At 38.1% G+C, this 20120-nt stretch overlaps 1 protein-coding gene across 1 annotated transcript in view; it reads right to left on the minus strand.

The window, feature by feature from the left end:
* The window catches only part of DYNC1LI1 (dynein cytoplasmic 1 light intermediate chain 1), a 35273-nt gene extending 17128 nt beyond the window's left edge, over nucleotides 1-18145 (minus strand). Inside the window, exons 1-2 of the mRNA XM_063114032.1 lie at nucleotides 17897-18145; nucleotides 17608-17681 (exon numbers count right to left, since the gene is read on the minus strand). Coding sequence (XP_062970102.1) covers nucleotides 17608-17681; nucleotides 17897-18042 — 220 coding nt within the window. The 5' untranslated portion in view covers nucleotides 18043-18145. The remainder of the gene's footprint in view (nucleotides 1-17607; nucleotides 17682-17896) is intronic.
* Between the last annotated feature and the right edge of the window lie 1975 nt (nucleotides 18146-20120).

A 20120-nucleotide genomic window follows, 5' to 3' on the forward strand; every position in this document is an offset into this window, starting at 1 on the left:
GTGTAACTTTAAATAGGCAATAAAGAACTTGACATTAATATATCCAAAGAAAATGAAATCAGTATATCAAAGAGATACCTGTACTTCCATGTTCATTGCAACATTATTCACAACAGCCAAAATAAGGAATCTACCTAGTATCCAACAATGAATGAACACAATGGATTTCTAATCTGTGATATATACATACAATGGAATACTATTCAGCCTTGAAAAGAAAGAAAATCTTGTCATTTGCAACAACATGGATGAACCTGGAGGACATTATGTTAAATGAAATAAGCCAGGCACAGAAAGACAAATACAGCATAAATCTCATATATGTGGAATCTAAAAAAGTTGATCTCATAGAAATAGAGAGTAGATTGGTGGTAACCAGGGTCTGGGGCAGTGGTGGGGGAGGAGACTGGAGAGATGTTGGCAAAAGGTTACAAAATTTCAGCTAGATAAAGGGAATAAGTTCAAGAAATCTATTGTACAACATGGTGACTAGAGTTAATAACAATATATTATGTTCTTAAAAAATGCTAGAAGAGAAGATTTTAAGTGTTACCACAAAAATGACAACTATGTGAGGTAATACATACGTTGATTAGCTTAATTTAGCCATTCTACAATGTATATATATTTCAAAACACCATGTTGATTAAGACAAATACATACAATTTTATCTAATAAAAAAACTTGACATCAAAACACCATGTTGTATAAGACAAATACATACAATTTTATCTAATAAAAAAACCTGACATCAAAACACCATGTTGTATAAGACAAATACATACAATTTTATCTAATAAAAAAACTTGACATTAAACGAGTATTTATTTTTCTTTATTATTTTTACAATGTACTAGTAAAGTGGCCTATCAAAGTAACAAACTGAGTTAAAAACAGTAATATCTATGATAATGACAAAGATTCCCATGATGATCCATTATGCTTAAAATGGAAATAATAACCAGAGAAAAATAAAATACATAACTATTTCCATTTACTATTAAACCCAACACTGGCATTCAATTTCAGCAAAATATTATCTGTTATACTGAAGTTGCTAATTTAAACTTTATCAGTCCTATAGTTTTTTATGGCATTTAATTTACAATTTTTGGCTTTGTAGTCGTTTGAGACCTACAAGCAAAAAAAAAATTTTGTATCTAGTCACCTCAGCAGGCACGACAAGCATTAGACATTATAATAAAAATATTTTAAATCAGCATGTGAGTAAATCTATGAAAACTTTCTTTTAAAAGGAATCTCAATGTGTTCTAGAACTAAAATGAAAAAAATCAAGATTTCTTGTAGTCTTTCCTCTTATAACAGACTACTTTCCCAAAAGAACTCCTCTAAGTTAAAATGAACTGAATTCTAATTCGCAGAAACGAAGGTATGTGTTATAAAACCTAGTGCCCAGCCTTATAACAGAAACTTAAATCAACAACACAATATTCAATAAGTATTTTATAAAGCATATATAGATCCATAAAAATAGGCAGCAATTATCCATGTAAAACTATGTTTAATACGACCCACGGTTTATCTTATTTCTTTTATTCCCACTTTAAATGTTAGAAAGTGAAAAGATACTAGGTTCAACTGAGTCATTCCACAATGTATATATATATCTTGAAACATGTTGTACACGACATATACAATTTTTATTTGCCAATTAAAAAAAGAAAGTGGAAAGATACTTTCAGAAGGGCCAAGAATTTGGATGAATATATTTTGTCTTATTTAATGTTTCAAATTACTTAAGAGTTTCTGAATAAAAAAAATATGGAAAATCTCAAGCATAAGCAAAGGAATAAAAACCATAATATCACCTAGAAATAATCATTGATAATTTGGTTATCTCTGATATTATGCGTGATTTTTTAAATAACAAGTTTGTGTCTTCCTTTTAACTTATCTAATTTCTAACTTTATTTTTTTAAAAAAGATGACTGGTAAAGGGATCTTAACCCTTGACTTGATGTTGTCAGCACCACGCTCTCCCAAGTGAGCCACGGGCCGGCCCCCTCTAATTTCTAACTTTAAATGTTGCAGTCAGTAGATGCAGAACAGATTTTGAGCCTTAACTCATGATGTCAAAAACATTGTCGACTGGTCCAAAGGCAGTGAGTTATCTCATGGTTCATAGTCCATTACAGATAGAGCTCCTTGTTCTACTCGTTCCTGTCTTCTCTTTCCTATCTTCTCACTACTACACTTGATTAGTTTAAAGGAAAAAAAAAAAAAAGGAAACAGCCGTGCTCTAATAATGGCTGCAAGAAATTCAAATAGTGAGCATGTGTAGTTAAGATCGACACTATACATATGTGTATATATGTATACTATATATATATAGTGTCATATACACATATATACGTACAGTGTGTACATATGTATAATATATATAGTGTCATATATACATATATACGTATAGTGGTATATATGTATACTATCGATCTTAACTACACATGCTCACTATTTGAAGTTCTTGCAGCCATCATTAGAGCACGGCTATTTCCTTTTTCTAAGAACTGAATACAAGTGGAAGGGTTCTCCCCTATTTATCATGAGACCATAGCTTATTCCTCTCAGTGAATGTTGTCAGTCATTCATTTCACTGGACTAATAATTAACAGTTTGCAAACAGGTATCAGAATCACCTGGGGAGGCTTGTTAAAATACAGATTACTGGGCTGCCTCCTAAATGTCTGATTCAATAAAGTATGCAGTAGGGCCCGAGAATCTGCTTTTCTAGCAAGTTCCCAGTGATGGTGATGCTGCTGGTCCAGGGACCACACTTCGAGAACCACTGCATTAGATATTTACACAATAAGTCAAACACTAGGAATACAAAGATCCATACGTCAAAGTTGCTGTCCTCTCGGACCTTATAAATTGGAGAGGGAAAACAGGAGACAATTTCAAGGTATTGTCATTAGGACTACACCAGAAATATGCAAATCAGGAAGCCACCCCAGACGGAAGAGCCTGTTTTTTCTTGGAAGTCAGAAAGGGCTTTGCAGAGAAGGTAACCCTTTAGCCAAATGGTGTAGGATTAATGAACCATGGAGAGTTAGTCATTCTAGGAAATAAGGAAAGCATGTGTACAGGGACCTGGAAACAAAGAAATGTCCTTCTAAAAAGGACAAATAATTTGAATGCATAAAATTTAGGATGTGAGGGGAAAAGGAGGCAGAAGGTGAGCACAAATAGAGGAGGCCAGATTATGAAGGGCATCTTATTCAAGGCTAAGAAGGTTAGATTTTATCCTGGAGGGGAATAACAGGCAGAATTTAGGTATTTTAGAAAGACTGTCATGGCAAGAATGTGCAAGAATGACTGACAAGAAAAAGTTTAGGAGACTAGACAATAGACTATTATTGGAGTCCTAGCAAGAAATGAGGTAGGTTTGAACTAAGGTATTAGCAGCGGGGGGTGGCGGGGACAGCTGTACTGGAAGACTGACTTGGGAGTTGGCAGAGAGAAGAGGAAGATAGGAGAAAGACTCGGCTTTGCCGAAGTTTCAGTTAACACCCCCTCTCCTACCACCTACCTCAGAGGTGGCTGGTCCTAAGTCTTCTTTCCAGGCTGCTGTCTTCTATTCCTACCCCACATTTGCATTACCCAGGGTTCCTTTCTCAGTCCTTTGTTCCTTTCTCTCTAGATGTAATTCCCAGAGATTCTCCATATCCATGACTTCAATTCCACCTATAAACTGGTGCCCATAGGTTTCCTTTCAACCTCAGCCTCTCCTGAATTGCTTACTACTGGTCATCACTACTTAGATTTTCCATAAATACCTCACATTTCAATATGCACAAAAGCAATATCATTATCTTGCTACTTCCCCCCAAAACATTCACTTACAAAATTATTAATATAAAAATCCAACCTCAAGACCTTCATATGCATTATTCTCTCTACCTAGAACACACTCTTCAGAAACCTGCATGTTACCTAACTTGCTTGCCTTCTCTCAAATATCCCCTCCTCAGGTAGGCCATCCCTGACCCCCCTCATTTAAAATTATAACCTCCCAACATCCCTTATTCCTTCTTGTTTTTTCTCCATTGAATTTACTAACATGTGTACGATAGTACTTCAAAAAGTTTGTGGAAAAATAGAATTGAAATACCAATCTTTCCACAAACATTTTGAAGATCCCTTGTACTTTACTTAATCTCCCTCTACCCCAAAAAACATGCTCCAGAAGGACAGGCATTTTTGTCTGTTTTGTTCACTGCTGCATCCCTGGTGCCTAGACAGTTCCTGAGACAAAATTGCCTATTAATTCTGCTCCTTTCACAGCAAAATGTATATTCCTAAGTCTCCTGCAGAGCAGCCACTGATAGATCTTGTCTCAAACGACAAAAAGTGCTATCAATTCAGTTGTAGCCAAAAATTAATCTGAGTTTCACAAATCCCTGAATAAAGGATACAAATTTTGTCACCTTACCTACTTTGGGAGTATTTTAAAACTTTATTGTGTATTAATGGGTTTGAAATGCAAAGGCCTAAAAAGCTAGGACAGAAAAAGGATGAAATTTCAAGTATGTCAACATGGTTCCATATAATAAAAATTAAGTGACTATAATCCACCTCCCTTTGCCCATACCGTAGTCAAATGGAACCATTAGAGGCTTTTACTTCCATCTTTACAGAAGTAGCATGTACCAGTGAACACTTACAGAATGCCTACCAAGTGCATCCTAACCAACAGTAACTCTAACACAACCACAACTGTAAAGGGGGATGATTATCTTCTATTTGGCAGATGAGGATATGGGGATTATAACTGTTACACTTAAGTACCTTATCCAAAGTCACACAAGTAGGAAAGGACAGAGCCAGGACCTGAATTTCACTCCGAAGCATACTCTTCTTAATATACAACCGTGCTACTGTCTTTAGAGGCTATTAAAACAATACCATTTATCATTTTTGCATTATGACTCACTGAAGAAAAACAGGTATTTTTGCTTCCAGGGATCACTGCTATTTTTCAGAAGAAAAAGAAAAATGATTTAACATATTCCTTTCTGTGGGTTTCTCCTGAGTTATAGTTAGATATGTTCCTATTCTCCTGATTCTACCTCGAACTACTGGGAATAAAGTTTGTTTTACTATTCTGATATTTCCTCTCTGCTGGAATTCAAATTTATTTTTTTTGTGGCTGGCCAGTATGGGGATCTGAACCCTTGACCTTGGTGTTATAACACCATGCTCTAACCAAGTGCTGGCCTGCTGTTGGCATTTTAAACGATGATAGCTGCGCCTCTTAATTCAGAACCTTGTAGACCCATTTTAAGACAAACTTTACAACATAAAATTTGAAAAAGAAAAGAGCATATGATCAAAGAAATGTAATATATTAAACATGTTAGTTTGAGATTGTTTTTCCCCACACTCTGATTTCAAAACTTCTCACTTCCGGTAACAAATTAAAAGTGGTCACACTGAGAAGAAAGAACATTTCATAAACACAGCATTTGGGGGTTATAAGGAACTCCAATGAAATCCTCTCTTCTCACAGATGAGGAAACTGAGGCCAAGGCCACAGTCACAAAGACTGATGGTGGCATGGCAATAATCCAAGCCATCCAAGAGAATCCCAGTCAACCTCCTCAAGAGTGCAAGTGCAATTCCCCTTAGTTCTCTGGGCAAATGGAATGAAGAAAAAACAGAATAACTTACTCCCAAGAGTATTCTAACCACCTAACATAGTGCTTGGCACAGGAAGGTTTTCAAAATGTCTGAAAAAGTACTTTGCTCCATGAAACAAAATCTTTCCGGGAGCAAAATTTCTACAAACTACTCTTTTTCCCTATCATTTGTCAACTTCAATAAGGAAAGTTACAGCTGGTTGAAAATTGAACATTCATATTTCATACACATACATTTTAAGCCCATTTCTTCTTTTCATAAGTCTTAAGCCTCAATTATAATGACTTTTCTGCAGCTTTCACTTTCTCTCCACTTAAATACACTCTGACATGGGCCGACCCCATGGCGCACACGGGAGAATGCAGCGCTGGGAGCGCAGCAGCGCTCCCGCCGCGGGTTCGGATCCTATATAGGGATGGCCAGTGCACTCACTGGCTGAGCGTGGTGCTGCCGGTCACACACAAAAAAAACCAAAACCCACTCTGACATGATTTGTCTTGATGGCAAATGTGTATGTTTGAAAACAGACCTATTTCACAAAAGGTCTAAAAGACCAATGAAAACAAAGATTCTGTAAACAAAATCTTTTTTACCTACTATTTACAGGAATCTTATATGAGGTATTTGCAAAGATGTAGTCTTATTCAAGGGTTATAGACATTTTCCAATCATATTATTAGACTATTTTCCCCTTTTTATGCCTTTAGGCAAAAAGCTTGTTAACCCATGGCCTCCTCCCAGTTCTCTTCTCCTTACTCAAAAGTGGTATACCACACTCCAAAAGTATATACCACACTCCAATCCTCCTTACTCTATATACATACCACTCAAAAGTGGTATACCATACTCCAAGAGTATACCACACGCCAATCCATCCCCCATCCTGCAGCTGAGTGATCTTACTGAAACAATTTCATCATGGCACTCTTTCTCTTAAGACCCTTCAGGGCATTCTAGTTAATGATATGCATGCTGAAGTATTTAGAGGGAAATGTACTAATAATATCTGCAAGTTACTTTGAAATGCATTAAAAAAAAATCACAGAGTAGAACACACGTGATGAAGCAAATGTAGTTAAATGTTAGCGGTAGAATCTAGGTTGGGACACGTGAATATTAACAGTAAAATTCTTTCAACTTTTTTGTATGTTTGGAATTTTCATAAGATGTGGGAAAAAAACCATTCAGGGTCTTCCTGCTGTTCTTGTAGGTAAAGGGCAAAATGTAAAGACCAATATTTCTTACAAAGGCCCCCTTACCATTCCTGCCCATTTCTTACCATGCACCATCCCCTACATGCTAGGCTCTGGACATCCACAATTTCTTACAGCAACTTCTTCCAGAGCAGCAAAGAGGCTTCTTTCTCTTCCAATTCTAAATCTTCCCATATGCTGTCACTGTTCTCTGGAATATTTTTCCCTTCCCCTCTCCTGGGAGAACGAGAGCTTATCTTTCTGGTCTTTAGGAAGCTTTCTTTGACTCCACAAGTTTGGTTAAGTGCCGTCCTTTGTACTCCCAACAGCACAGTGCACACTTAGGACACTGCATCACAGAGGGTCATCTTATTTGTGTTTCCTCCAGCAGACTACTCTAAGTATGTCAAGTCTTTACCCTTCAATCAACAAATACTATTTGAGCAGGTTTTCTAAACAGCAAGCAAAAAATAAAGTCTTTGCTTTTAAGTAGATTACAGACAAGAAATTATCCTATTCTTCTGTAACAGGCACTGTTCCTGCTTCCTTACCCAAAACAGAAACCAAGTCCTATGCATAAAAGATCCTTTATCAATGTTCGTATCTCTTAATCACAACCACAGTCTCCATTTTCATAATATAACTCATCACAACTGCTTGTCCTGGACCTTTACCACAATTTATTAAAATCATTCATTACTCATTCATATCTACAAAACTCAAATGGCCACCTCTCATCAATAACAGATCAATTAATAGTGTAAGCTCATAATACATCCCTCCTTTACTAAACTTAGAAAACCTTTTTCCAGTCATTGAACTGAGTTGCCAGTCCTAAGCTGCACTGCTACAACCAAGCTGGACTATGTTTGAAGATAGCAAAAAAGTCCACCATGAACCCTCTACTCTACTATGCAATTAGAAGATTTAAAAAATGTTAAAACTCAGATGCCTGTCCTTTGGCATAGACAGACATTTAAAAATCACCTCATCTTTAATGGCAAACTATCCAAGAAACAAAGTCAATAAATTACAAGTTGTTTTTGGAAAACAAAACAGAGCGTAATAGTTTGAGGAGTAAAATAAAACAAAATAAAAATAATTATATACGTACGTTATTCTACACAATTAATACACTTTTTTTTTCTTTGGTAGCTGGTCCATACAGGGATCAAACCTGCCTTGGTTTTATCAGCACCACACACTAACCAACTGAGTTAACTATTCCTTTAAAGTGGCAAATACAACAGTGGTGGGCCTGTGTGCTTCAAACAATGCTGAAATAATTCATCTCGCTATCTTTAGTTCCTTGGCCCTCAGCTGGCAGTGAAACAGATATACCAGCTTAAAGTCTGCCAGCCAAATAGTTAATGATCTGTAAACATACACTTACACAAGTAGTCTGTTTAAACAGACTAAGATGAAACTCTTCTGTATAGTAAAGAACCCTTAACGTGAAGATGTTAAAAGTATTCTCTAAATATTTTATCTAAATCTGTATTTTTATATACTAGATTTTTCTTAAAGATGGCATATTCTAAAGGTGCTTTAAAAACAAACTAAAATATTTCATTACATCAATACTACTATAATAAAGCTATTTTCATGTCCACATGCAAGTGCCAGAAAACTTTTTCTGTAAAGGACTAGATAGCAAATATTTTAAGCTTTGCAGTCACACAGGTTTCTGTCACATATTCATCTTTGTCGCCCCCCACCCCCAACTCTCTAAAAATGAAAAAACCAAACCAAAAAAAAAAAAAAGGCCATTCTTAGCATGCTGGCTATTCAAAAACAGCCTATGGGCCAAGCCCTGTCCTAGTGGATGGACCAAAGGAAGGAAGGTTTGTAGATCAGGCTATTAATTCTCCACCGCAAATAAGTCTGCATTCCAAATTATTTGTCTAGACCCTGTCCAAATAAGTCACTCTCTGTGAGCCAAGTATAAGATCCAAACATTTAACAGAACTTCAGTTTTACTATAAAGCATCAAGGGCCATCAATTCTCACTTCTCAGCTCAAATCTGAAAAGCAAATTGAAATCAAATTGATTACAAAAGAAAATCTCTTCAAACTCCAAAGTCACCAAAACAGTATAGGGATAAAGTTGTGCTCCTCATACGGTTTTATCTCTGACAGATATCTAATGCAACAATAGGATATAATGTTCATCAACTTTATACTAACAATTTAATTAACATTAAAAATGTGAAGATTTAAAAGATGTGATTTCTAACTGCAACACTGTCATCATTAGCTGTATGAACCTGGGCAAGTCAAGTAATTCCATTTGCTCCCCGGCTTTTAAATGAAGGGGAGTAAGATCAGACCATCTCTGTGGTGATGGATTTAAAGTTCTGTGACTATTATAATTCATTATTTCTTGATCAGTGATACACTAGAAATAAAACTCCTTTATAAGACATCAGCAGTGTTTTAAAAAGATAACATAAAGGGCCGTCCCGTGGCTCACTTGGGAGAGTATGGTGCTGATAACACCAAGGCCACAGGTTTGGATCCCTATGTAGGGATGGTCGGTTAGCTCACTTGGGAGAGCGTGGTGCTGACAACACCAAGTCAAGGGTTAAGATCCCCTTACCGGTCATATTTAAAAAAAAAAAAAAAAGAAAAGATAACATAAAAACATGAATCATGTGAAAATGAGTCGTCAAAGCAGAGCACTTAAGTACACAAAATACATTAATGATAACAGCTATCTTGAACACTTCCCAAAAAAGCCACTGTTTGAAGTGTTTTACAAACATCATCTCGTATTATCCTCACAATAATCCTAAAAGGTAAACAGTATTACTGAAAGATCAAACAACTTGCTAAATGGTCAGCATTTGAATACAGCCAGTGCTACTGAACACTACATGACATTTCCACCTTCTTGTTCCTGGAGAAGCTTCTAGTCATTCTTCACCCAGCTCAAAATGAATAGGGATGACAACAGGTAAAATTAAGCAGTAGTCTGCCTCTTCTTTCTCCGAGTTTCCTTTCCTGTTGTAGGCTGAAAAAATGTACTCTTCCTTCTTTGCACAGGTTTGTGTGCCTGATACCTGCTTTCTATGCAGAGATTTGATTCACATTTTCACACTTCTGAATACATTATGGTCCACAGCATCAAGATAATCAAGAGAGAGGGAATTCCAACCTGTCATTCATATTCCTCCCTCATCCAAGAGAGATATCAACATTGTAAAGTTGACATTTTTGATTTGGCCTGGCATGATGTAAAATAAACCATACTATTTTGTCTGAAAGCTCTGGTGACAAGAGCCATGATAGGTCTTTATTGAACTCATTTCGGCTTAGGTCTACTGCAGGGCCTTCCATAGGTTATCTGGAGGACCCAGGTAGGATGAGGGCTTTTGGTCTGCTCCCCATCTCCCAAAGGACATCTTCTTCATCTCAGTGGGTTAGAGCAGTCTGGAGAGGCTGTGAACTAACTGCAGGGCCTGATGATTTTAAGTAAACATTCACATATACCTGTTCAAGACTACATCCCTCCAATAGGTCAAGGACTACTTGTACAGTAGAAAGACAAACCCAATTTTGAATCCTAGCTCAGCGTGTAACCTGAGGCTCAAACCCCCCTTCTGTAAAACAGTAAACATGCTATATAACAAAGCAATTAGCATAACACCCAACACAAGTAACAGACATAATGTATGATAGTTCTCATCCCTGCAGATGGCCAAAGCCCTACCTCTGGATTTCATCATTCAGCAATCCACATTACATTAAAAAATAGAACCTATCCTTAATCACTTCCTTTATTCTTGTAGTCTGTATAGATATGAATTAAAAATCATTTAGGTTTAATCCAATAAACACTTACCAAGGCCAATAAATACTAATCTTCAGGAGGTCAAAGTCACTCTAAGGCAAATGATTCTTAATCAACAAATATGATATATAAGGGGTCTTCAAAAAGTTCATGGAAAGATTCGTTTTATCTTTTAATTCCATTTTTCTAAGAACTTTTTGAAGTATTTTAAAATTAAATTGTCTTTACATTAAAATGCCAATTTTTAACCTATCAGATAACCAAAGATTAAACGAGTAATAACTCAGTGTTGGCAATGCTGCTAGACAAGTACTCTCACATACTGATAGAAATGTAAAATGGTACAACTTTCCTAGACGACTGTTTGGTATACGTGGAAAGATTTAAAAGATATATACTTTTGACCTAGCAATTCAACTTCTAAGAATTTAATATGATAAATTTATTATTTAAGATAATAAGTTATTATTATTATTAAATTATTATTAAGATAATAAATTATCTTAAATTATCAAAAATAATACTGGGCAAGTGGAAAATGAGGTATTTGGCAATAATAATTTGTCTACCAATCAATTATAATTATAGTATAGCTAAATACACTATTAATTTAATAGGAGATAAATTTTTAACATGAAAAAAACCCGTTACATGAAGTGAACCATCATACATGAAGAAAAAAAAGATTTCAAAACAGTATATAGTCTATTTTTGCTTAAGAAACAAATAAACATGTAGAAAAAACAAACTGATTATCTCTAGATGGCAGGATCATGAATTATTTTCATTTTCATATCTTCTTACATTTTTTTCTTTCTCTGGCCAGAAAAATGCATTACTTTTGTAATTTACAATAGTGATTTCCAATTTTGAGAGGAAGGTGTTTTAGACATAATTTCTCGTGGTTCTTTTAATCCTATGAACTATGAAACAATCTCAGTTCATAGGACAGGAGGTTATAATTTGCCCACAGCCCCACAGCTTCAAATGACAGGAAGGGCTGACTCTCAGATCTACTGCCTCGAGGTCAGGACTTTCACCACACCCCCACCGGAGCTGCCTTGGCCCTTTTTACCAGGTTTTGGGTCCTTTTCATATATTGTTCTCCTCCCTACCCTATCTAGCAAAATTTTACTCAGATATCACCTTTTCCACAAAATCTATCATGACCTATTCAGCAATTATATCATACTGACATATTTGATTTTTACTACTTTGAGTCTTTTCCCCACAGGAATTTATAAACTCCTGGAGGGCAGGAACTGAGTCTTAGCCCTCTTTCCCGGGGATGACTTAGCCAAGCATTTTATGCACAGCACATTTCTAATAAATGTTTGATAAGCAAATGAATAAAGAGGTATTCTGTAAGGTCTAACAGCTACTGCCCTGATTTTACAAAGAGAATAAGGCCCAAAAAAGTGAATCCCGTGCTAAATTTTGGTCTTTTTCTTTTCCGAATTCAAAGCTCCTTTCTGTCTTGCATTTTCTAAGTGCATTTGCTGACAAGCTCTCTCACATGGACTTCACACCAGCTGAATTACTGCTCTACTGGCCTATGTCTGTGACTCTTCCAGCTTTTTCTGTTTTTTACAGTAGCAATGGGAGACACATAAACTCCTTTAAACAATTCTTAAACCTATGTTCAAACTATACCTCTACCTGGAATAACAATACTTTAAGTAAAAGCTGTTCATCAGTCATCCAAAACATATTCACTAGGCACCTATTATGTGACAAACACCATATTCCATTAAGCAGAAAGCTCTATTAACAGGCATTTGTGTTTACTGATAAAACTGATGCTCCTAACAATCTAAAGTGTTCATTCATAAACTTCAGGCCACAAACTAAAATTGATCTGCTGCCTGTTTCTGTAAATAAAGTTTTACTAAAACACTGCTGTGCCCATTCATTTATGTATTGTCCACGGCTGTTTTGGTACTATAAGAGCAGAGTTAAGTAGCTGCAACAGAGACCATAAGACTCACAAAGTCTAAACTATTTACTATCTGACCCTGTTCAGAAAAGTTTGCTGCCCCTGACCATTATATCAATATGCCACTGGACTCTCAAAACATTTTATATTTGGTATATGTTAAGTATAGTAGTAGTGACATATAATAAACATGCAATAAATAATTTTATGTTAATCCTTTGAAAAGCAACAATTCAATATCATCTATGTAGAAACATTCTATTGCATCATATTCCCATAACGAATCATGCCAGAAAACAGCATTAACATACCTCAACTAATAAAAATCTGTTTCCCCCACAAGTCATGAAACCTTGATGATCTTTAATCTGAAAGATTAATACTTTCAGGCTGAACATTCTCATTATTTTTAAAATCAGCCATCACATAGAAAACCATGCATTCCCTTGACAGAAGTTACTTTGAACAGATCACTAGTTTCAGTGTGTATATCTTGAGGTTTCCTACTTGTAATAACACAAACATAATAAAAGCTAGTTTTGTTCTTCAATTAAAAAAAAAAAAAAAAAAGACCATTTCACATATACTTAATGATACCCAGCATTTCGTGGGACTTCTCTGGCTGCACACTACCCTGGACTAATGCCTTCAGGGAACAAACAATATAGGGACTAGAATTCTTCCCTGGGTAGAATTACAGTCCACATCTATAAGGAAATTTTCAAATTAGGCAAATTATAGCAATTGGGTTTAAAACTGCAATAACTTAGCTAATTGCAAAATGCCTTAAAATATTTCTTTAAACATGTTTAATAACTCACATGATTTAGAATTTTAAAAATTATTGAATGTCAGATCAGACAAAGCTTTGGGGATCACTAAATCCTCATAGATTAATTTCCAGCTAAGAAAGATGAGGCTTAAATGACTTGACAAAGGGCCAGCTAGTTTTTTTAAGTCACACTGACTGCCAGATACTGTGCTGGGAACCAGAATTACATACACGAGGTATTTCAAAAAGTTCATAGAAAGATTTGTATTTCTTTTAATTCTAATTTTGCATGAACTTTTTGAAGTACCCTAGTATATCTTAGTTGACAATGAATTCAATCAATCTAAATCAATGAGATTTTTTGCACTGAAACAGATATAGTCAGGAGAATCAGATAACATTGCTTAATAACTGCTAAGCATCCTCTTACTTTTCCTACAAAGAAAGCTCTTTTCCTTTAGGGAGATAGTCCAGTATATACATTAAGAGTACTGGCTCTGGAGCCAGGCTGCACTTTTTTTTTTTTTTTGCAGCTGACCGGTACAGGGATAGGCTACACAATTTTGAATCCTGATTTTGTCTCTTTCCGGCTATGTAACCCTAGGACAATTTACCTAACAGCTCTGTGTCTCTTTCCTGATCTTTATGGTGATAATCAAAGTATATGAACAATCTTTACATCACTAGTACATGTAAGAGTTCTATGTTAGGTATTATTATTTTCCTTAGGGAGTTTTCTTATCAAAACATGATAAAGTAATTAAGATATGGAAACCCTGCCCTTAAAGGCAGCTATTAAAATATAAGTATAATCAATTAGAGTTAATACTGATTAAATATAAAGGGTAAAAAGGAAAAAAGAGTTCTTAAAAGGACAATTTATAAGTTAGATCCTAAGGGACGGCCCGTGCAGTGCAGATAACACCAAGGCCATGGGTTCGGATCCCTATATAGCGATGGCCAGTTAGCTCATTGGCTGAGTGTGGAGCTGACAACACCAAGTCAAGGGTTAAGATCCCCTTACCAGTCATCTTTAAAAAAAAAAAAAATATATATATATATATATATGTGTGTGTGTATGTTAGATCCTACTTAAAACATATGCACAATAAGTCCTACCTTTAAAACTAAAAACAAACTTTACTTAAACCCATTCTCAAAATCCTTCAAGAAAGATGGTTAAATCCTAATGTCATAATCTTTCTGGATTTCACCAGGAATCAGGACTACGTGGATTAAATGACTGCTTAAACACAAGTGCCATGGCCACAGCTACATCCCAGAGTCCAATAAACATTTGGATTTTCCTTTAAAATAATTATTAGTACTTTCGCTCAAAAATAGCCTTTCAGCAGAAAGTTTTGTACCTGGCACTCACTCTTTTGCAGGGACTTCTATCAATTTGGAAAGCCATACCAGAGTCACAAAACATTATAACTGTGTGAGCTTGGAAAACCCATTTAAACAGGTCTCTAAAATTCATTACCTCATCTACAAACTGGTGCTAACATTCACATCCCAGATCAGGGGAGGAGGGGGCGTAAAATAAGATTTGTATAAAAATGCTTTGAGAATGGCACACATTACTATTCCTGACCCCTTTCTCCTATCAGGCAGTGGGAGGAAAGGTCATGCAGTAAGCTTAGTTTAAATTGCAATTTGAAGGGTGGGCAGGGTTTGAGAGGGTGGTACATATATGCCTACATCATCATTCCTATTCTAGTTTGTTTTAGGAAATGTAAAGCCTTGTCATAGTCTCAGATTTGGTTTTTTAAAAATGGGAGTCCATTATACTAAGTGAAACAAGTCAGGCACAGAAAGAGAAATACCACATGTTCTCACTTATTGGTGGGAGCTAAAAATTAATATATAAATTCACACACACACACACAACGGGGGGGGGGGAGAAGATATAACAACCACAATTACTTGAAGTTGATACGACAAGCAAACAGAAAGGACATTGTTGGGGGGGAGGGAGAAGGGAGGGAGGTTTTGGTGATGGGGAGCAATAATCAGCCACAATGTATATCGACAAAATAAAATTTTAAAAAAAATAAAATAAAATAAAAATGGGAGTCCAGAAACCGCCATCATTTATGAAAGACATATTAGGGCCCAGCATCCTCCTGCTTGGCACCCTCAAACTCAAAACAAAGAAAACCACAATTTGTATATTTCTAATTTGTATATTTCTTCCCTCCACCAGCACAGACTGAATGCTGCCATAACATGTGATGGTAAAAATGTCTCTAAGGAATCTTTAAAGGTATTTTAGAAAATTAACCCCATTTATGTAATCAGTATAAAAATCAGTTATTAGTTTCCTCCAAAGCTAAAAAGGACTTTAATGAAAATCCCAATAGTACTGAAAGAAAAATATTAAATTTCAAGCTCATATAACATAATACTAAATGGAGTTTTATGAACAGTTAAGCTCATAAAAAAGGAAATTTAATCTATTCTAAGTATGGAGGAGTGGAGGAGTCTGGGAACTCTAAGTACACTTAGTTTCATGCATTGACCCAGTGTCAAGGGCGGGGGTGTTTAAAAAAAACACGGTGCGACCTCGCTGCAAATTAGGTACACCAAGAAATGAACAAAACTGCCACTCTTGTTTCACCACAAACAAAATCATCTACCTAATATCTAATGCACAGAAATAACTGGAGGGAATTTATAAAATGAAACAAAATTCAGGAATCTTATCTCCACAATGGCAGTATTTGAAAATAAGCCTTATTTAACTTACAGTAATTAAAATATAACCCATTTCAATGAGGTTATATGGTCTTAAGGCCATTTTAATTTAGTAATTAGTAGTAATTTGTTTAAATTAGTAAATTAAAAACATTTTCTGGAATTTTTTTGCTTTCGGATCCTAACTTTTCTCTGCCCTATAAATACTGCTTACATAGGCACTAATTCAATTTTTAAAGAGAGTTCTAGATAACAAATATTTTCTAATTCAGTTAAGATAAATCTATCTCAAAAAGTCACTGCGCTGTTATAACTTTACAAACATTATCTCATTCAATCCATTCCTCAACCCTAGGAGGTAGGCATTATTTCTATAACATCCATTTTAAAGAGGAAGAAACTGAGGTTTATAGATGTCAAGTTTATTATGCTTTAAGATCATAGGACGTGGATGTAATAGGGCCAGGACTCAATCCAGGCTAATCTGCAACAGGTGCTTTCAATTACATTAAAACATTTTTCAACAATCTCCATGTAACTTTAAAGAACGTCAAGAATCACTTATTCTTGATCGGTAGTTCATTAAAATAAGTAATTTCTTTCTATGTAAACATTCATTTTAAACCGCGGACCCTGTCAAGTAGCATCTGAGTCTTGTGTTTCTTTTCCTGTTTTTAGATGTACACAAAAAGAAGTCTTGAGACACTAATACCAAAGTTTCAAAATTTAACCATCGTCTTATAAGCCAAACTTCAATACTTCACATTTGAAGGCTATGGAGGAAAATCTCTCCTGTCAACGATTCAGGGACTAAGCCTGAAAAAATGTGAACCTACGAATTGTTCTTCCTCAGTCCTCTCCCCCGCAAACCCAGTTAGTAAAGAAACAAAATAGAGAACTTCCAGAGAACCGAATAGAACAATCCACAGAACTGAGATATTACAGACCATTCCTCCTTACTATATCCATTTGGCTGATGGGACTGAACTAGAAAGATGTTCTACTGCCCTTTACAAATTTGAAAATATAAGTGACAGTTACAAAGGCAGCTGCAACACGGGCTCAGTGTTCCAGAGAAGGCTGAATCAAATAAGAACATTTCTCACGACTACCACGTCTCAGTTCTAGCTTTTCTGTCAATTACACAAAGAGTCAGCTATTAAATATTAATGCCATGCCATTTGCTCTGAAGCTCTTGCGAAGAACCTCCCACTACCAATTTTTGTTATGAAAGAAAAACTACTTATTTTTAGGGAAACCCCAGGCCACGAGAATCCCTCAAATGGGTTATCGCGTTCTGTCCTTCCCAGGGGAGGCTGACAGGGCTACCCCCACATCCCGGGGAGGAGGAGGAGAAGGAACCTGAGGAAGGGAGGGTCCCCGCAGGACCCGGGGCAGGGGTCCTGGGTTCCCCTTTTCCCCGAGCTGTCAGGGACAGGTCGGGAGGGCGGGGCGGGGCTGTCCGCACAAAGAGAGCGAGCGGGCCGGCGGGCGGACCAGGACCCCGGCAGGGCTGGGGGCGGGCGGGGCGGAGCGAGCGGGGGACACTTACCCAGCAGCAGCACGTTCTTTCCCGCAGGGAGCTTGGAGCGCGAGCGGGTGGAGACCTCGCTGAGGATGCAGGACCTAACGGAGAGCAAGGCGCACGCTGAGGACGGGGGCTGGGGGAGGAGCCGCAGCGCGGGAGAGACGGACCCGGCCCCGGCCCCGGCGCGCCCGGGCGGGGGCTGCCGAGAACACAGTGTCCGGGCCCAGCGCTGAACTCCGGCGGGCACAGGCTCCCGAGGTGTCCGCAAGGCCGGGAAAGCCCGCGGGGGCCCAGGGAGGGGTGGGGTCGTTACCAAAGGTTCTGCCCGTCCTCGTCGTCTCCTGCTGCGACGCCACCGTTGCCCGACGCTAGCTCGCTGGCCAAGGGACCGCCCGTGTAAGTCGAGGCTAATCCCGGCGGAGAGGAACCAAAAGAGCCGACTCGCCCCACGACCGCCATCTTGGTCGAGAATCACACCACTCCCGGCAAGCCTGAATGAGCGAAGCGGCTAAGGCGGCGGCGGCGGCGGGAACCCGGATATGGGGCGTTCAGCGCACGGGACCGGGGCGGGGCCTGCGGGGGCGGGGCCCCAGGTCCTGCTGGGACTGACGGACGCGCGAGGACAGACTACGCGTGCGCTGCGGGCGGGCGGGCACAGAGGGGCTGCGCGTGCGCGGGAGGCGGGCGGACTGCTCTGCCGCAACCCAGGTTCCTCTGAGCTCATCGTGGAGAATCGCTTACCGCTGGCGCGCCCGCAGGCGTAGGCTGCAGCAGGGCGGTTGGGTGTGTCAGGTGAACGGTGCTCTTTCCCAGCCTCTGAACCCCGCAGCTGGCGCGGAATTCCTGCACTGTCACTGCCTCCCGGGCCTCCCGCCTACACCGGCCCTTCTTAGGCGCCAGGATAGAAATGGGCTACCCCTCTGGTGAAGATGCTGTTCTGCAGCCCCAGGCTGGAGTGTTAATGTTGTCTCGGATTTCTGGGCTTTCTTCTTTGCATTCTCAAGTGGCGAAGTGTTCCTCAAACTGGACCCATATCAGAAGCAGGTTCTCCCAGCCCCTAAGCAGCTGTGTGACAAGAAAGTGTTGATAGGACTTGGTTTAATGGGCTTGATATTTTGAATGAGATTTGAAAAGACCCAATAAACGAGTCATCTGTCCAGTAACCACACGTTTATTCCACACTTACTATGGCAGGCGCAGTTGGCACTACAGATGGAAAAGAAATAATGTAAACTAGCCCTAAAATAACTCCCTTTCTATTAGAACTTTGCTGGTTCAATACAGTATATGTGAATGTCTGAGCCCCGCATCCAGAAAGAATCAATGGTTTTAGGTTCTATACTAGTACACCTTGTAAGGGCAGTTGCTTAAAATAGTCTGATTGCTTAATATATGACCTGATCAATGCTGTCATGCTAGAGAGAAAATCCACAGCTAAAGACTGTTTGCTGTATATTATTAACATTGCAGTTAGAAATCTGGAAGGCTTTGGAGGCTGGCAAGTCTGAGTTCAGGTCTAACTCAACCAATTTACTGGCTATGTAACCTTAGGCAATTTACTTAACCTCTCTGAGTCTCAGTTTCCTTATTTGTGAGATGGGGACAAAAGGACCTGGAGTTAGTTCGAAGATTAATTGGATGGCTCATATAATAATGGCTTAGAACAGTGCCTTGCAAATCTTAAACGCTTGATGCATGTTATTATTAATGACTGATTTTTTCCTTTACCTTTCAAACCATTAATGTCTGACCAGCCCCTGGAATTGATGGGCCTAACTAACTCCTGCAGCTAAAACTCTTTGTTTTATTGTATGTACAGTTAGGGAAGGAACTAGAACCCTCCCTTGTGGTCTCAGGCTTTCTGTGGGGCCAAGCAGGGTGGGGACCCCACAGGAAACTGTCTCAGTCTTTAGGTCACTGTTCCAAAAGAGAGCTGTATACTGCTGTTGGCCTCTCTGAGAGTCAGTTCACTCTGCACTTATTCCCTCAGTCATCTTTTTTCCTCAGAGCATTTCCCCCTCAATTTTGTTCATATACAAAGTTGTGAGTTTTGTATCATATTTGCTTAGTCTGAGAAGTATTCACTTTTATGATAGTGTCAGGCTTCTAATACCCCATGACTGCCAGATGCCCAACTACCCACTTAAGTTGAGGTCAATGTTGTATTCCTTGTGGGTTTTTTTTTTTGACAGTACTTAATTTAATTTTATTTTTTAAATTTTATTTTGTCGATATACATTGTGGTTGATTATTGTTGCCCATCACCAAAACCTCCCTCCCTCCTCCCTCTCCTCCCTCCCCCCCAACAATGTCCTTTCTGTTTGCTTGTCGTATCAACTTCAAGTAATTGTGGTTGTTATATGTTCTTCCCCCCCCCCCAGTTTTGTGTGTGTGTGTGTGTGTGTGAATTTATATATTAATTTTTAGCTCCCACCAATAAGTGAGAACATGTGGTATTTCTCTTTCTGTGCCTGACTTGTTTCACTTAATATAATTCTCTCAAGGTCCATCCATGTTGTTGCAAATGGCAGTATTTC

Source organism: Cynocephalus volans, chromosome 11 (genome assembly GCF_027409185.1).
Source record: "Cynocephalus volans isolate mCynVol1 chromosome 11, mCynVol1.pri, whole genome shotgun sequence".
Lineage (NCBI taxonomy): Eukaryota > Metazoa > Chordata > Mammalia > Dermoptera > Cynocephalidae > Cynocephalus > Cynocephalus volans.